Raw genomic sequence first — 18384 nt, forward strand, 5'->3', positions numbered from 1 at the left:
TTTTAAACCCAATTGTGGTTAGCCTAAGCCTAAGGATTTTTGTTACAAGAAACTTATTTTAGCAACTACGTACTTAAAATGTCCTTTTTAATCGCAAATTCTAAATTTCCGAATATGCAATTTGTCTGGGTCTCCTGATAATGCGGTAATAACAGATATTTTTTGCCATATTTACTTAATTGGCCATCAGCCTATTTAAAAAAAATAATAATAATACAGTTATTTTGGAAAACTAATACCTGGATTTATTGTTGACTCATCAAATAAAAATTTAGATTGTTGACCAATCAAATAATCATCAAATAAAAATTAAAAATAGCATAAAAATCAGGTTGTATACAGCCTTAGCACAGCACTGTATTTTGCTTTGCTTCACATATACACAGGATTAATACTCTCTGAGGTCAGATATCTGTGCATTATTATTATGTTTTTAGAAACTCCACTGAAATAACAATGGGAATAACTGTTGCTATTGTTCTTATAGTAACGGATTTAGAAACACAAATAAAACACTATCATTTATGGAAGCAATTAAACTGCTCCATTGAGGACAACTAAAGACACTAATGGCAAACAAATTGACTTTAATGTGTATGAACTTTAGATGATAGCAAATTAGTTGGGTTTGGTTAAGGTGTATGAAATATACAAGATAATGCCATTAAAAAGAAAAAAAGAAAAAGAAAAATATATATATATATATATATATATATATATATATATATATATATATATATATATATATATATATATATATAAAACAGCTTTGCAAAGTTGCTTGAGTCAGTAACATCATTAATTATTAACTGTAGCACAAACATGCACATACATAACACATTTACTTGAAGCAACATTTATAAACATAAAAGCCAAAACTGACATAAAGAAAGAGATAATTAAAGTAAAACTGACTAATCTGATAATATCATTTGTTAAGAGACAATGATCTGTACAGCATTTTGAGTGTTTGGTTCAAGGGCCATAATGGAAATGATGGCCTTTTTCAGAAAGACACAGGAGGGCAGTAATAATACTCAAGGCTCTGCACAGATAACACTGACCATAGCCTAATTCAATTACCTTGTAGGTCTCTTGTGGTCATTGTCCAAGTCACTGCCAACTAATTGAAGAATCTTTGGCCCCAATAGGCCAGGACAATATTTTAGCCCAGTATGAGAGGTAAGTGATATAAATGGCAACATGCATCTCAAAAGCTCACTACATCACTCTATTGCAAGTGCCTTCCACACCTATATGCTACATTCCACTGCCCATATCCCAATGGGTAAAGCATTATTATTATTATTAGTAGTAGTAGTAGTAGTAGTAGTGGTAGTAGTAGTAGTAGTAGTAGTAGTAGTAACAGTCCTTACTAAAATTTATTAGAAACCCAAGTTATTTCAAATAACATCCAATTAACTGCAATCAACCAAGTTCATACAATCTTTAAAAAAGTGTTTTAGTTCATAAACTTTTTTACATTGGTGGCTACATTTCTACAAATGTGTCTAGATGTGTAAATGAGTGTATGAGTGAATCCTTTGGCCTTGCACACAGTGTTAGATAGGTTCCTGATTCACCACAAGCCTGATCAAAATGAAACTGTGACTGAATAATGAAGAGGATGATCAATTTAAGTATACATTTTTTAGCTGCAAATATGCCAAGCAAAACTTATGGCGATGACATATAACACAGTGACTCCATTATACATGCTAAAGGCATGTTACAAGTAAACTACACAGAATTACTTGATTTTGACTGGATATCAAAATAAATCAAAGAAAACCCACAATGTCCAATGTTCCCAAAAGTCCATGTGTTGTTTGTTTTATATATTTTTTTTACATTTATTCCAGTATATTCAGTAAGAATTACAATATAAATCCTCAAAAATTGCCTTATAGCTACCATCATCTTAAGATATCTACTATATTTGTGTTTTAACTACAGTACCACAGTTGCACACAAATAAAACAAATATAAAGTTAGAAATATATACAATTATTTGAATAAGCTTGTTTCAAATAATAAAACTTTAAAACTTCATCTCAAGGTAATTCATCTCAATGGCATTATTAGCAACATTGTTTATTAGTAGAAAATGTACTGTAAAAGATGGAAACTGGGAGACTGGGAACAAGTCCCTAAAGGTCAATTAGTATTTGCCTATGTTATTAGGACCTCATTAATGGAATTCCCCATTCAACTCATTAATGAAGAAGCTTATTTTAGGATGATGTAAGGTTTTTGCTATAAAGATGTCCCAGAAGACAAGAAAACCAACAATTTATTATTGACATAGTATGGTATGGTTAAAAATGTTCCGCTGACAACTAAAATCTTACATAACCCAAGTGAGATTTACAGAGTTTACAATTTTTAGTGAGCCTTTCAATAAAATCAAGTTCTGAATTAAAGATTAGATTTTGCCATCTTACCCTTTCTTTTTCTTTCTTTTTACATTTTTGACAATTTACACAATTATGAACTATCTGGTTAGCAGATTGTGACCACAGTTGGAGCTAAACTTACCCTGTATTACCAAGCTGTTTTAAAAAAAAAAAAAAGTCTTCACAGTATATTATGAGCAGATTTTGTTGGGGCATAATTCAAATGTTTTTGTGACTAAGATTTAAGATTTAAGTTTTTTTTTTTTGGTGCAAATTTGTATTTATTTATTTATTTATTTATTTATTTATTTATTTATGTTTTCTTTATTTTCTTTCTGCATGTCACATGCTGTTCAATTAGTCTCCTTGAAAATCAGCTAAATCAGCTTTCATTATTTTTAGTTGATTTGAAACTATTAGACATTCATGCTGCTCTAAGCAAAAGCGTGTCTGGATTGCCTGGAAGCTGAATGTAGGCACCAACGTCTGTAGGTTACGTATGTAACCCTAGTTCCCTGAGGGAACGAGTCGGCACGTCAAAACGCTTTAGGAGTGCCCCGCGTTGTCCATGCTCTAAATCACGTGTGAAATCCGGCCAATAGGCAATTCGTGACATCATCGGCGGGCAACGTCGCATAAACCAGGAAGCTGCAAAATGGCTGAGCGATGGTAGCAACATTAGCTTCTGAAGGTAAGCACTGCAGGGAGTATGGTCGAAACGCTTTGGAAACGAGTGTCTAATCACGCCATACTGACCTGTCCCTGCCTAGTGTGTCTGGGCACCACCAGCGTGTGGGACAGAGGATCCAGGAGTGGCTCTGTGGTCAAGGTCGTAAAACCTGACAAAGGTTAAAGGGGTGGACCAGCCCACAGTGTTACATATGTCCTGTAGGGGAACCCCTGCGGACCAGGTCTTAGAGGCCACCATACTGACTCCGAAAGGAATGGAAAGACCAGAGGACTCATAACATGTGGCATCCACTATCCATCTACTGAGAGTCTGCTTATTGGCAGGAAAACCTTTCCTGTGAGACCCAGCAGCCACTGGAACTGCTTTACAGTGAGTGTTTGGCCTTCTCTTACTCCCCTGACTGCTGTGAGAATGGCTGTGATCCGGGCGGAAGACAATCGTGCATGCAACACGGTCGAGTCCCACACTTTGCCCAAGAAGTTGGTTCTCTGCAACAGAGAAAGCACACTCTTCACTGCATTCAGTCTTAAACCAAGCTCCTTCATGCAGGCGAGAATGACATCTCAATGTTAGGTCGCAGCACGACGTAACTCCTATTTGTCAGCCCCAGAGCTGAATCTCTCATAGCAGGTCAGCCTGTTATGCCTGCAGCACACTCATCGTGTGGAAGCAACCTCCTGCCTTACCTGTCGTTGCGTAAGCCCTACCTACTAGAGCTGAAGTGGCTTTTGTAGGCAATACTGGAGCGTATTCCTCCTCCTCGGAAGAAATATGGAGCTCCGCGTTAAACGCGCCAGAAGAATGAAACGTCGTAGTGAGTGCTTTTCCTGGGGAACGGGAGCTCGACCCAGCAGGAGAGGCTGGAGACAACTCATCCATCTTCACACCTTCTGCTGGTTGGCCTGCGAGTCCCGCAACCTTTGCCACCGCTTGCCTCGGTGAGACCGTGACCTGAGCCACAACGGAGTGCCTAGCCGCACGGCTAAAAATGCTAACAGTTGACTCTATCGAGAACCGACTAAGCATGCCCCCCAAATTAAGCAGGGTAAGAAAGTACACACAGTCGAAATTCTGCTTGCATTAAAAGCTCATGGCTGCACAGATTTACTTACAGAGTGCGTACCTGAACAATTAAAAGCTAATGTCACTACCATCGCTCAGCCATTTTGTAGCTTACTGGTTTACACAACGTCGCCCACATGCCTATTGGCGGGATTCACCATTTTCTTTGTATCTGAATGTCTTTGGTGGTGCAGATATAATTTGTTCGACTGCAGCACAGTCAGCTCATCCAGCATATTAAATTAGGTCTGACATCTCTGACATCTGGACAAAGTCTTGGGGTAGAGTCCTGCACCTTAAATAGTCTTTTAATTTCCAATGCTGCAAAGAGTGACAATGAACCAAAAGCCCAATAGAAACAAATAAATACTGTAAATCAGATAAGGACAGTTCTGGCCAATACATTTATATGTTGTCTATATTACTCCTTTGCTTATGAAATCACATTTGGCCACAAATAAAAAATATGGATTAGAGCTAAATGTTTGTTAGAGTGTTCAATAGACTAAGAGAGAATGCTATAGCTTACAATGGCTGCTGATTACATTATCAATGCCGATGAATGTTCAACCCTCAGGCGTTAAAAACAGGCAAGATTCTGTAATGTAAATCACTGCATGGCCTCCTTCTGATGTTTTCAGAATCAGAAAAATCTGAAAAGTTTTTTGCCAGGTACAGCAAAAGGTTCAGCAAAGAGTACTTTACAGTATTAGGAATTTGTGTTGGTGTCAGGTGCAAACATATACACAGATATGAAATGTGTACACAGTTTTTAAATAAACTGTAATAAATTAAATAAATACTGTACACAGGTAGTGGCTTTGCATGAAAGTGAAAGTGACTGTTCGTGAGCATTTTTTAATTTGTTAATTTTTTTATGGGGGGCATCTTGGTGTAAGTGGGGCACCAGAACCACTTGCCAGAGGAGAGGGACTGAAAGAGGTAGTTTCCAGAGTGTAAGGGGTCGGCTGCGATCTTGACTGCACGTCTCTGGTCCAAAAATAAGTTTTTGAATTAAAGTGGTACATTGTATCCATTTTTTTATTTGGGATATATAATACAATGCTTGCTGTTTGTATTTGCGTTTATCACAGCATCCCAACCTTTTTTGAATTGGGACTATACCAGCAATACATTTAGTAAAAAAAATACATAATCATGTTATAATTCGCCTTAGATTCCATGCTAATGGTCTGCTAATAGTGTTGCAGGAATATATATATATATATATATATATATATATATATATATATATATATATATATATATATATATATATATATATATATATATATATATATATATATATATATATATAACATTACTGTATTTGTATAATATTATTATATATAATTGTTTATTTTGTATATCTAATATATCAAACATCTAGTTTCTTTACTGTAGTGTAGTTTAGTGTGTGCAGAATGTTTAGTCAGATATGTGTATCAGGTCAACTTAGGATTCTAAAACAGGTTCTAAAAAATCTGCAATAGCTGCACCAAGTTGTCATAATTTCCTCATCTCCTTTAAAATATGCCTCACTCATAGTATATGTAACTCCCCATGTTACTGTGCTAAATGTACATTACATCAACTACTGCAACATATTTTATCAATCATTTTGTGGCATTATCGATTATCGATACTCAATTTGGCTGCTGAATAATTATTTTAAAAGTTTATTGCAAATATTTCTGTAGATTTTAAGCAGTTTCCAATGTGCTTTTGTTAACAATATTAATGCCATAACAACGTTAATGCAATCTATACACCTACACATCTGGGGGAATCATAGCTTATCTCAGCAAGTTTTAATTAAAAGTTCCTGATATACTCAAGTGTAATATTCATCACATACATAATCTTTGGGGGATGCAACTGCATATAAATGTCCCATTCCATGCTCCTCTTGAGCTAATTGTTATAACTGTCATATTTTATAAGGTAAGTGTATTGTATTGTCAGAATACAATATTTTGATGTGTATAGTAAACATAAGATAAAGAAATATAATCAGTGCTGTAAAATTGCTGTTACAAAAATGATTAATGCAAATGAACCTAACCTTTTTCCCTCTATTTATTTATTGCACAGGTTTCAAATGGCACTTCAATTCTTAAATACAACATTCACTTATAACCTCCAAATAGCCAGACTTGATGTTTCACCGGAAGCGGTTTATCCTGTTTTCATCACTGGATCTTTGTGCTATTTTTTTGCAGTGTTTTGCAATGTGACAATTTTAGCATTAATTATCACCCAGCAAAGCCTTCATAAACCAATGTTTTTCATTTTTTTCAGTCTACCTTTGGCAGACCTTATTGGGATCACATGTGCTCTCCCAAGGCTACTTCTGGATATTGTAACCCAAACAAATACAGTCTATTACCCAACTTGTGTCCTGCAGGCCTTTCTGCTTCATTTGTATGGAGGTAGTGTAGTTTTTAACCTGGCAGCCATGTCATTTGATCGTTATATAGCAATATGCAAGCCACTCAGATATAACTCTATTATGAGTCCCTACACAGTTGGTTGTGTCATAGCTCTGGTTTGGGGACTTGACATAGCCTTGATTGTTGTTTTATTTTCCCTTCAGGCAAGATTTTCAAAATGCAGGACTTTTATTTTTAATATATATTGTGATAATGTATCCTTGCTCCAACTCTCATGTGGTGGTGATTTCACTATTAACAATATCTATGGATTAGCTATAACTGGATTTATGCAAGGGATAAGTGTGACTGTTCAATTATTCTCTTATATAAAAATTCTTAAAGCATGTCTTCCCCACACACAAACTGATGCTAGGATGAAAGCTGTAAACACATGCTTAGCACAGATAATTACCTTTTTTCTATTTGAAATAGTTTCTAGTATTAATATACTTTTATATCGTTTCCAGAACATACCATCTAATGTGCAAAAAATATGTGCTATATTGACTTTCACACTCCTTCCAGTTATTAATCCAATTATATATGGAATGAAAACAAAAGACATCAGAAAAGCATTTTTTGCCATTATCAAAAAACACAAAGGTGAATTCAAATAATTATGACCTAAATTGTATATGACTATGCAAAACTTTTAATTAATTTGTTTGCAAAAAGCAAAACTTTAATGTACTGTGATTTTATTTTATTTATTGTGATTTTCCTTTTTGTGAGATTTGTGTCAAAACTGTGGACAAACATAAAACTTACAGTAAACATTTTCAGATCAAATCGATACAATACAATAACCTGCTGATGCACAACCAATTTTAGTCTTTAAATGCATAATCACATTTCATGTCATGTTTAAATGCAATCATTCAGCTGTCCTCAATGAAATGTCTCTAATTAACATAAAATATAGATCAGCTGTTTCTGCAGGATTTTCTTCTTGGTTTAATGCAACTGCTTATGCCAAGGTTCCCTTGGCCTACAAAGCCCAAGCCTACAAAGCATGCAAAAATACCTCACTTGTTAAGGAGAGGGGAGTAAAATTGTATTTTCATTGTATTAAAATGCTCTGTAGATTGAAGAGTGCATTGCTGACAATTATGAATACAGTAAGTTTTTGTACCGATTACAACCTACAGTTTAACAAAAGCATGATAGTAAAACAGTACTCTCAAAACAGTACTTTCAAAACATTTAATACTGTAAATGCAATACATATTATTTTTACTGTAGACACCTAGAATTGATCGCATTGTATGCATGATGGCAGTATGAATTTTTAATAATGCCAAGGTTGTCTCAAACAACTTCTTCTTTCTGTCAGGAAGCAGGTAGTTGGGACTGGAAGGGAGGATCCAAATGCAGGATGCAAACACATGGTGAAAAAACACAGGGCAAATAACTCAAAGTCTGAGAGCCAGCAGAAAGGTAATAAAACAAACAGAACAATGAAGGGCAGAGCAGAAATACAAAATGAAAAACAGTCTAGAGATGAAGCAGAGCAGAGCAGAGCAGAACAGAACAGTATCAGGAAGAGGATCAGGATCAGGATCCAGAACAGAATATGGAACAGGATCAGGATCTGGGAAAATAATCCAGAGCAGGCAGGGTGGCAAGAGTCTCAGGGACAAGAACCCGGAAATGCATGCCGCACAACCAGAAGTGCGTGCCGTGAGCCCGGAAGTTAGTGACACTTTCGGCTGCTCACGTTAGGGGTCACCACAGTGGATCATCTATCTCCATGCCACTCTGTCCTCTACATCTGCCTCTTTCAAACCAACTACCTGTATGTCTTCCCTCACCACATTCATAAAGCTCATCCTTGGCCTTCCTCTTTTACTTCTGCCTTGCAGCTCCATCCTTAGCATTCTTCTACAGATACCAAGGTTGACCCCATATTGCATGTAAATTATTAAATCAATAAAATAAATTGCAATTTATTTTACTTAATAATTTTGATTTTAGGAATGCAAAACATTGTCACCTCAACCACAATTACAATTAATCCATGGTTTAAAACATTGTTTTATCTAAATTTCAGCTACAATTTGATTTTTTTTTAAATCACCCTCTATAAAGCTTTTTAGTAATGTGCACTGTAGAGTATTTCAATAAGTTTCCCATTTTTATGCAGTGTAATGAATGTGGAGGTTTAAAACGTGTAACCTAAATAAAACATTTGAATAATAAATCCTGTATCCTCCATGAATGTAGAAGATAAAGGTTACAAATAGGATGTAAATTAGAAGAGGACCAAACCAAGTGAGAGACTCTTGAGTCAAATTACTCATATTACCATCAAACTATTTTTGTTGGTGGATATTGCAGCCCAAACTAATCTGGTCTATTACCCATCATGTGTCCTGCAAGGTCTTTTGCTATATTTGTATGCAGGAAGTGTGTTTTATTTGTTCTTGCAGCCATGTCATTAGATCACCACATCGCAATTTGCAAGCCATTCATATATAATTTGATAATGCATCCTTACACAGTTAGTTGTAATATAACTTCTGCTTGGGGCCTTGATTTTATATTAATAATTGTGTTGTTTGCCCTTTAGGCAGGATCTTCAAAATTTAAGAGGTTTATTGGTAATATGAAATAATGCATCTTTGCTCCAACTGTCATGTATTTAATACAGTGATTAAACTGCGAACAATATCTACAGGTTAAAAATAACAGGATTTTCACAGAGCATCAGTACGATTATTCAGTTATTCTTCTACATAAAAATCCTGGTCTGACATCTTCACACTCAATCTGATTGCTAAAATTCAGGTTGTAGACTTTCATTTTATTAGAGAATATTCATAGGTGGATTTTAAATGCACAGGTGATTTTAACCACTTTTTATTCAGCAAACCAGTACCTTAAAAAGTGTAACAAATTACAGATGAAAAATTACAGATAGAAAATAGTGTTATAGTAGGAGATGAGCTACAAAAAGGCAGAAACAAAGCTTTATTATGAAATAATATCAATCATTCAATCATTAAGAACCTGGGTAATTTTCACCAACCTCTTCCAATGAATGGTTGAGGAAACCAAGTCAAGGCTTTCAAAACAGTACAGTAGTAGAATGTTTATGCTATGAAGAAAAAAAAAAAAAAAATGCATTATTCTGTTTTAATGTAATAACAAGACAAATTGTTAACAATCTGATGGAATGATTTTGTTTTTTTTTGGTTATTTAAAAAAAAAAAAAACAATAGTTTTTGGTATTAAATTTTTTCCTTGACACCTTGATAGTAGGTATAAAGCATAATATATCAAATAATAGTGCATTTTTGCATTGAACAAATATTGCACTGCAGTATAAGAAATAAATAAGCATTAAACATTCTTTTGTTATGACTGAAAGATCTTTCTCTTGAAGATGACAGTAACTTTCTGTCGAATTTCCTTAGTTTTCAATCCATAAACTAGAGGATTAAGAAAAGGAGGAAATATCATTACAGATACACCAAAGGCTCTCCTCAAGTCCTGGGATACATTTACAAATCTGTGTGCAATTAAAGCAAAAAAGCATTGAACTCTACACATAAGAAAACAACTAGGTGGGTACCGCATGTCTGAAGTGCTTTGCTTTTTACATCAAATTGTCTTTTAAAGATACATGTGATAAGGATTTGGATGTATGTGAATATCACTATTAGCAGTGACAGTCCTTGTAAAAAAATTGTAATAAGCAATCCATAGTAGTTATTCAAACTTATGTCCCCACAAATTAACTTCATCAAGCTTGGATTATTACAGAATGTGTCGACTATTTTTGTGTTACAAATCTCTTGACGGTAACTCAGTGCCAGTAGAACGCCAATCAATGTAAAATCTAGGGTCCATATTGCAATTATTATCTTTAACAAGTTATTTGGGGACATCCAGGTGTTATATTTTAGTGGATGACAAATAGCTATATATCTGTCATAAGCCATAGCAGTTAGAATAAGAAGTGCTCCGGCCCCATATAAGTGTGTCAGAAATGTTTGCACATAACATGAAATATAAGTGATTGATCTATTCTGTGAAAGTATACTAGAGATCACCTGAGGAAAAAATGCAGATGCACCTATAATGTCATTGACTGGCATGTTAAATAACAGTATATGCATAGGCTTATGAAGTTTTTGGTTTAAAGCAATTGTTAGCAGTAATGTCATATTAAAAAACAAAATGGCACAATATGTAAGGGCTCCAAGAATGAACACTGGCATAATATAAGATGATGATATATCCAGTGGTTCCAGAGTTAGAAGAGTTGTATATATGGATATGCTCGCGTTCATTTTCCTTCCCTTTATTGTTTGGCAAGAACAAAAGTCCTAAACAGACAAAAAACAACAGTTATTCAAATGCTAACTTAAAATATAGGGAAAATAAGTTATTCAGTTGGTTATTTAATTAAGTAACTATTTAGAAATGCTGCCAAAATATGCACGTTGATTGCTTACCTTAAATCTCAAATCGCAGAATTTATCAAAATATGGTACAATTTAACAATAGGTTATGTTCAGAGCCCCTCAGAAGCTCATCATTTCAGAACATGAGAAGTCCTTATAATTTATAAGTATAGATTGAGGCTTTAAACATGTTAGGTATTCAAGGCGTCCTTTTATAATGCCCAAGTTACCCAATGAATAATAACTGCCTTGGGAAAAGGTTTGAGTAAACCATTAAGTAAGAAAAATAAGATAACACTAATGGGATTAGCTCTTTCACAGCTCTTTTAATTTATTTTTCCTCATTATAATGCATTCAGTTAACATTAACATGAACATTCTTATCTCTTTTAACAAAATTCCTTTAGCTGTGTTTTTACATTTTGATTTTCAAATTTAAACTGCCAGATCTGAGCTGGCTGGAGAAATTTCCTAGCAAACACCATGACCTACAAATATGGCTGCCACAGACTCCAATTCTACATTAAATGTCACAGTAAATGTCCTTTTCAGACTTTAGTGTTATTTGATATTTTGTTGCCAACCTTTTGTCTTTTATCTTATTTTTCCCAGCAAGCTTTTTCATCTAAATATGGCCTGTTTTTTTACTACGCTATTGTCTCCTGATTTGGATTTGCTATTAAAATTAAAGCCTTAATACATTGGAATCTGCCTGTCTGAGTATTACATGATAGAAATCAACTACTTGCTAAGGGTTAAAACTTACTACAAAGGTTTAAATGATTAAGGAAATTAATTACAAACATTTTAAAAGCTGGAAAATTAGTATTAAAAATGTTAATATTTCTTTTTAATTTATTATATAAGTCCACTGATATAACAATTTCACTAGTGAGTGGAGTAGGGAGCTCAATGTTTTAGTTAACAGTCAGTCAAGTGGTTTTTAAATCAAATGAGTAACTGTCCATCCCTGCTACCTGACATTTGCAACCTTAGCTCCATACTGTAATTTTTTTTAAATGATAAAATGTTTGGTTGTTCTAAAACTCCTTTCAAAGCTTTAATTGGTGTTTTGCCAGGATATACATTGACTGCTACTTGCTAATATCTGAGAACCAACATTTTTTTAAGGGTAATGTTTTTTAGATATGAGAATATACACTGACCATGCGTAACAGTATGGCCACCTGCCTGTGTTTGTCCCATTTTTGCTGCCCAAACAGCTGTGACTCAAGCATTACCAGTATTAACTTTTTCAGTGATTTGAGCTACAATAGTTTGTCTGTTGGACAACACAGACCAGCCTTTGCTCGCCACATGCATCAGTGAGCCATGACCTCTCACTGGATCACTACTTTTCCTTCCTTGGGCCAATTTCATAGATTCTGACCACTGCAGACTGGGAACACCCCACAAAATCTGCAGTTTTGGAGATGCTTTAACCTAGTTGTCTAGCCATCACAATTTCGCCTTTGTGAAACTCTCTCAAATCCTCAAGTTTGCTAATTTTTCCTGCGCCTAACACATCAACATTAAGGACAAAATGTTCACTTACTGACTAATATATTCCACCTACTAACAGGTGCCATGATGAAGTGATAATCAGCGTATTCACTCACTGGACATAATGTTATAAGTCCAAATGTTAAGCCTGGCTGGTGTAAATTTAAAAATAACCATTTGAAATTAAGAGATAATTTGGTCCTGATGTTCATTTACAGGCATATAGTCAGATACCATACCATAATTGTAAAGGTTTCACCTTTGAAATAAAAATTTAATCACAATAATAATGACTTTGACTGGATTTAGGTAAAAAATTCTCATATGTAAACATAAAACTTCACAAACAATGTAAAAAAAGTTATTTTGATTCAGTCAGAACCTCAGATATTTATTAAAGATTATTTAAAAAAAGAAAAATCATTCTACATAATAAACACATACATAGTACATATATATATATATATATATATATATATATATATATATATATATATATATATATATATATATATATTTTTTTTTTTTTTTTTTAATGTTAATTAAAGAAATTCAACATGTAAATGAAATAATTGAAATACATTTATACAGATTTTTGCCAATTAACAATAAATCCCGCTGTTGGGCACTTAAGCAATAACATAGTTCTCTCTGGAAAATGCACTTGTACAAAAGAAAAAAGAAACCCACAAAAACATTGTCACTGAAAAGTGAATAAGCCATCAAGAGTCAAATAAAATTGCTTTATACTGTGATTCTCAAGGCCTCTGGAAGTATACTAGATGTATTAACATAATTTATCTAAAATATTCCCTATGATAAGTATTACATTCATCAAAAACTTCATTGAGACCTTAATTTCAATCTAGTCAGTATTGTAAAATTTTAAACAAACAGAAGTACAAAAATGTTCATTTAAATAATTTAATTAGTAGAAAATTGCTTGTTTTATTGTTGTAACAAAACCATTTTAAAAGAATCATGAACATTTCTTGTATATGTTAGTCTAAGAAATCTTTTCAGGGATCTGACATTATTAAATTGTAGTTCAACAAACATTGTAATGCAGTTTATGAAATGAATATACATTAAACATCACAGTAACAAACAATGTTCTGCTATGACTTAATTATTGTAATTATGTATTGGAAGACGAAAAATAATGTTCTGTCGAATTTCCTTGGTTTTTAAACCATATATAAGAGGATTGAAAAAAGGAGGAAATATCATCATAAATGAACCAACGATCATTCTCATTTGCTGGGACACATTATCAAACCTGTGTGAAATTACGGCAAACAGTGTACAGAACTCCAAAAATAAGTAAACAACTAGGTGTGTACCACATGTCTGAATTGCCTTGCTTTTAGCATCAGACTGCTTTTTAGAGATACAGGTGATTAAAATTTGGATGTAAGTGAAAAACATTATAAAAAGTGTTATAAAGTGTTGCACAGCTGTATAAGACAGTCCATAGTAGTTATTGAACCTTATGTCCCCACATACTAACCTCATCAAACCTGGATTATTACAAAAAAAGTCCACTATTTTTGTGCTACAAATCTTGTCACGGTAGCTCAGACCAAGCAGTAAACCAACCAATGAAAAATCTATGCTCCATACTGTAATGATTATCCTCAACAAAGTTTTTGGGGACATTATGGAGTTGTATTTCAATGGGCAGCATATTGCAATATATCTGTCATAAGCCATTGCGGTCAGAATAAGAAATGATCCAGTTCCATACAAATGTATCAAGAAGGCTTGCACATAACATGCCGAATATGTGATTAATTTATTCTGTGAAAGCATACTAGTCAAAATCTGAGGAAAAAGGGCAGAGGAACCCACAATGTCATTGACTGGCATATTAAACAACAGTATATGCATAGGCTTATGAAGTTTGTGGTTCAGAGCAATTGTTAGCACCAATGTAATATTGAAAACAAAATAGCACAGTATGTAAGGGCTCCAAGCATGAACACTGGTATAATATAGGGTGGTGATATGGCCAGTGGTTCCAAAGTAAGTAGAGTTGCATATGTGGAAATGTTAGAATCCATGTCCTTCTTTTGTCTGGCAAGAAAAAAGGTCCTAAAACATAAAGAAAAATATTATTCAAATGCAAATACTAAATACACTTATTTTTTAACCTGAAAATCAGATCACATTTATGAGCAAAATATCATACTATCTCACAACGGTTCACTTTTCAGTTGCTCATCTTTTCAGAACAAGTCCTTATAAATAATCTTAGCTTCCACTTGTATCTATTTTAGGAATTCATGATGAGTCCTTTCTCAATGCTCAAGTGGACCCATTTAATAAATAATAGCTCCCTTGGGAAAACCTGTAAACTAATAGGTTAAAAAAAAAAAAAGGATAAATGTTGTGCGATGTTGTTAATCACCATAGAATATATCCATGGAAAAATTATTATATTATTGTTTTTTATTCTTACTGTTTGTTATGAAAATGCTAACATTTTAAATAAGATTCCCTGTTTATTGTTAATAAAGTGGACGCTATTCAACACTTTTAAATAGACTAATGCAATAGGCACATTTATATGAATGAATTTTAACTATTCACCATAGCCACAACTATGCATGCAAGAGCATTTCTATTTAAGCTCAGAACAATAAAAACAGAAAAAAAAACATTAATGCATGCTGTTTTTGAAAATTTGTGCCTCAGATGATTTTCCATCTAATGAACTAATATAAAAAAAAATACAAAATAAAATATCAAAGCCTATCAGCCATTTTTTCTTCCACATGATTTGAAGAGTTTATGAAGAAGTAAAAATGCTAAGTTTATTATCAATATGTATTTTTGTACTCTACATAATGCTCCAAAATATTTTTGTTTAATATGTTTTAAAACAAGAATGTAAAGGTGAATTAAAGATTTCTTTCATGCATAAGAAGAGTGTAAAGACACAGAAAAAAAAAAATCCTTGATCAGGATTTAAATAATTTTAAAATATTTTTGTTAATGTTTTTTTTGTCGTATATGATTCGCTGGATTTGCTTCTTGAATAAAGTACAAATTACAACTGTTTTGTAAAAAAAAAAGTGAAGGTTTATTTTCAATATAAGACATTCACAAGTGCACTGTTGATTCTACTGTATGTCTACAGTTCAGTAAAAATGCAACCATTTCATTTCTCATTGCAGTGTGCTTGGACACAGCATTTGTACAGATGAGTAAAAAATGAAAAAGGGGGGAAAACCATGGTGCCATTTTATTACATATCAAAAGTTACAGGATTCATTTTGTTTTCGATATGTGAGAATAAGTCAGAATATTGTGATATCACTGAAAATTGTCTCCAAACAATTAGACTGTAATAAAGATAAAACATATACATTTATAATTATATAGGAAGGCATCTGTAATATAATATTATTACTTGGTTATTTGTGGTAACATCAAAAATATTTCCCATTGAAAGCAAGGTATCACCCCAAAAAAACTTTACTTCCTCTTTAGTTGTGATTGTTTTAAGTTTAGTTATATAGCTTATCGATGGGAGATTTTTTTACTGAAGAAAATAATAATGTTCTGTCTAATTTCCCTTGTTTTCAACCCATAGATTAGAGGATTAAAAAAAGGGGGAAATATCAGCGCAGATGCACCAAATATTCTTCTTAAGTACTGGGACACATTATTAAACCTGTGTGAAATTATTGCAAACAGTGCAGTGATCTCTAAACATAAGAAAACAACTAGATGTGTACCACATGTCTGAATTGCTTTGCTTTTAGCATCAGACTGTCTTTTAAAAATACAGGTGATTAAAATTTTTATGTAGGTAAAAAATATTATAGACAGTGTTATACTTTGATGCACAGCTGTGAGAGACAGTCCATAGTAGTTACCAATACTGAATTCCCCACATATGAGCTTCATCAAACTTGGATTATTACAGAAAGTGTCTACTATTTTTGTGCTGCAAATCTCTTCACGGTAGTTCAGACCAAGTAGTAAACCAATCTCTAAAAAGGCTATGATCCACACTGAAATGATTAGTTTAAGCAAGGTGTTTGGGGACATCATTGTGTTGTATTTCAATGGGCAACAAATTGCAATATATCTGTCATAAGCCATAGAAGTCAGAATAAGCAGTGTTCCAGACCCATATAAATGTATTAAGAATGCTTGCAAAAAACATGCAGAATAAGTAATTGATCTATTTTGTGACAATATACTAGAAATCAGCTGGGGAAAAAAGGCAGAAGCACCAACAATGTCATTGATTGGCATGTTGAACAATAATATGTACATAGGCTTATGAAGGTTTTGATTCAGAGCAATTGTTAGCAGCATTGTAATATTGAAAAATAAAATAGTACAATAGGTAAGGGTACCAAACATGAACACTGGTATAACATTAGATGGTGATATGTCCAGTGGTTCTAAAGTGAGAAGAGTTGTATAAATGGACACACTTGAATTCATTTTCCTTCCTTTTTTTGAATGCCTAAAATCAACAGAAAAATAATGAAAAACATTAATAAAGCAAAACATAAACTGATTTCTTAAAATGGACTATGTAAATAGCTAGATAGATAGCTAAAAATAAAGATAGATGCATTAGTTTGCTTACCCCAAATGTTCACAGTATTTAGCAAAATGTATTATAAAAAAATCTTCAAAGACCTGTGTTTACTTCAGTCTGACATTTTTTACTATTTAGAATTTATGAATTGCTCTTTATAATGCCAGTTCTATTTAAAGTGCTCTGTTGCAAGGATACATGCCATGGGACAACTGCTGAGGAACCCAATGAGAAGAAAGAATAGGATCGACCTAATGGGATTAAAATACGTGACCACCGTATCCCTTTCAGACCTAGTCTCGATTGTAATATTGTAATCTTACGTTTTTTTTCTACAAAATGCAAACATTCAGAATACTTTTAACACTTCCATATAAAGCTAAAAGCATTTTAGCACATTTCAAGTTAAATTTAATACATTTAATGTAATATAATAAGATTTTCTAATCATTTTTGCTGGGACCTCAACTTTCAAACATGGCCACTCATGCCGCACCATCCACTACCAAATTCTAGAAACACTCAGCTGGCCTAAACACTATCAAAAGCACTGACCTACACTAAAGATCAAAATTAGAGAACAATTTATAAAAAATTGAACAATTCTGAAAAAATGTCATCTTTACTGCTCAACAGTTGAGGAGGTTTTTGTCCTGTCTATACCGTCGTACCAGAACACCTTTTCCACAAAATAACTAAGGCATTTAAAAAATATATATATTTTGCAGAAAACACACTGATCAAAATTAGAGAACACGTTCAGATACCTCCCAGTTATTGGTGTTATTCTGGCACCTAGTGCTAAATTCCTTGATTATCTGTCAACCCCCTATTTAACTGGCAGCCTAACTTCCAGATTCACTGATTTTGCAAGATGGTGGGCCGTTCTAAAGTGACTGAAAGCCTCCGGGCAGCAGGTTGTCCAGATGAAGGCCAAATTGATGACCCTATCAGCCATAGCAAGACAAGTTGGTCGTTTCAAATCTGTGATTTCAAGAATATTGAATCTTTACAACATCACCTACTCATTCAAGTCCGCCAAAATGGCTGGTCGTCCACGGAAGACAAATACAAGAGAGGACAGGATACTGAGGAGGATCTCCATGGGCAATCTTTTCCACACTGCAGCTGGAATTGCTTACAAGTTCAGCGCTGAACAGGGTAAGGATATGTCTCGCCATACATTGTCTCGACATTTAAGAGCATTTGGACGGAAATCCCACTCTGCAGTGACCAAACCTCTTATTAGCAGAAAGAATCAAAAGGCTAGACTAAGCATGTTGTGTGGACAGAGGAGAACTGGTCCAAAGTTTACTTCGGTGAT

General features: G+C 33.7%; 1 protein-coding gene and 2 pseudogenes across 1 annotated transcript; all 3 read right to left on the reverse strand.

Annotated features, from left to right (window-relative positions):
• Positions 1-9941: 9941 nt before the first annotated feature.
• LOC124394283 lies at positions 9942-10879 on the reverse strand (annotated as a pseudogene).
• A 2742-nt stretch (positions 10880-13621) lies between these two features.
• LOC124394284 lies at positions 13622-14579 on the reverse strand (annotated as a pseudogene).
• A 1442-nt stretch (positions 14580-16021) lies between these two features.
• On the reverse strand, positions 16022-16960 carry LOC124394285 (putative gustatory receptor clone PTE01). Its single transcript, XM_046862431.1, has one exon. It carries the CDS (start codon positions 16958-16960, stop codon positions 16022-16024), a length of 939 nt encoding a protein of 312 aa, XP_046718387.1.
• Between the last annotated feature and the right edge of the window lie 1424 nt (positions 16961-18384).

Source organism: Silurus meridionalis, chromosome 12 (assembly GCF_014805685.1).
Source record: "Silurus meridionalis isolate SWU-2019-XX chromosome 12, ASM1480568v1, whole genome shotgun sequence".
NCBI lineage: Eukaryota > Metazoa > Chordata > Actinopteri > Siluriformes > Siluridae > Silurus > Silurus meridionalis.

Coding starts and splice junctions, on each gene's coding strand:
- LOC124394285 (XM_046862431.1), bottom strand. CDS start 16,960: ATGAATTCAAGTGTGTCCATTTATACAACTCTTCTCACTTTAGAACCA.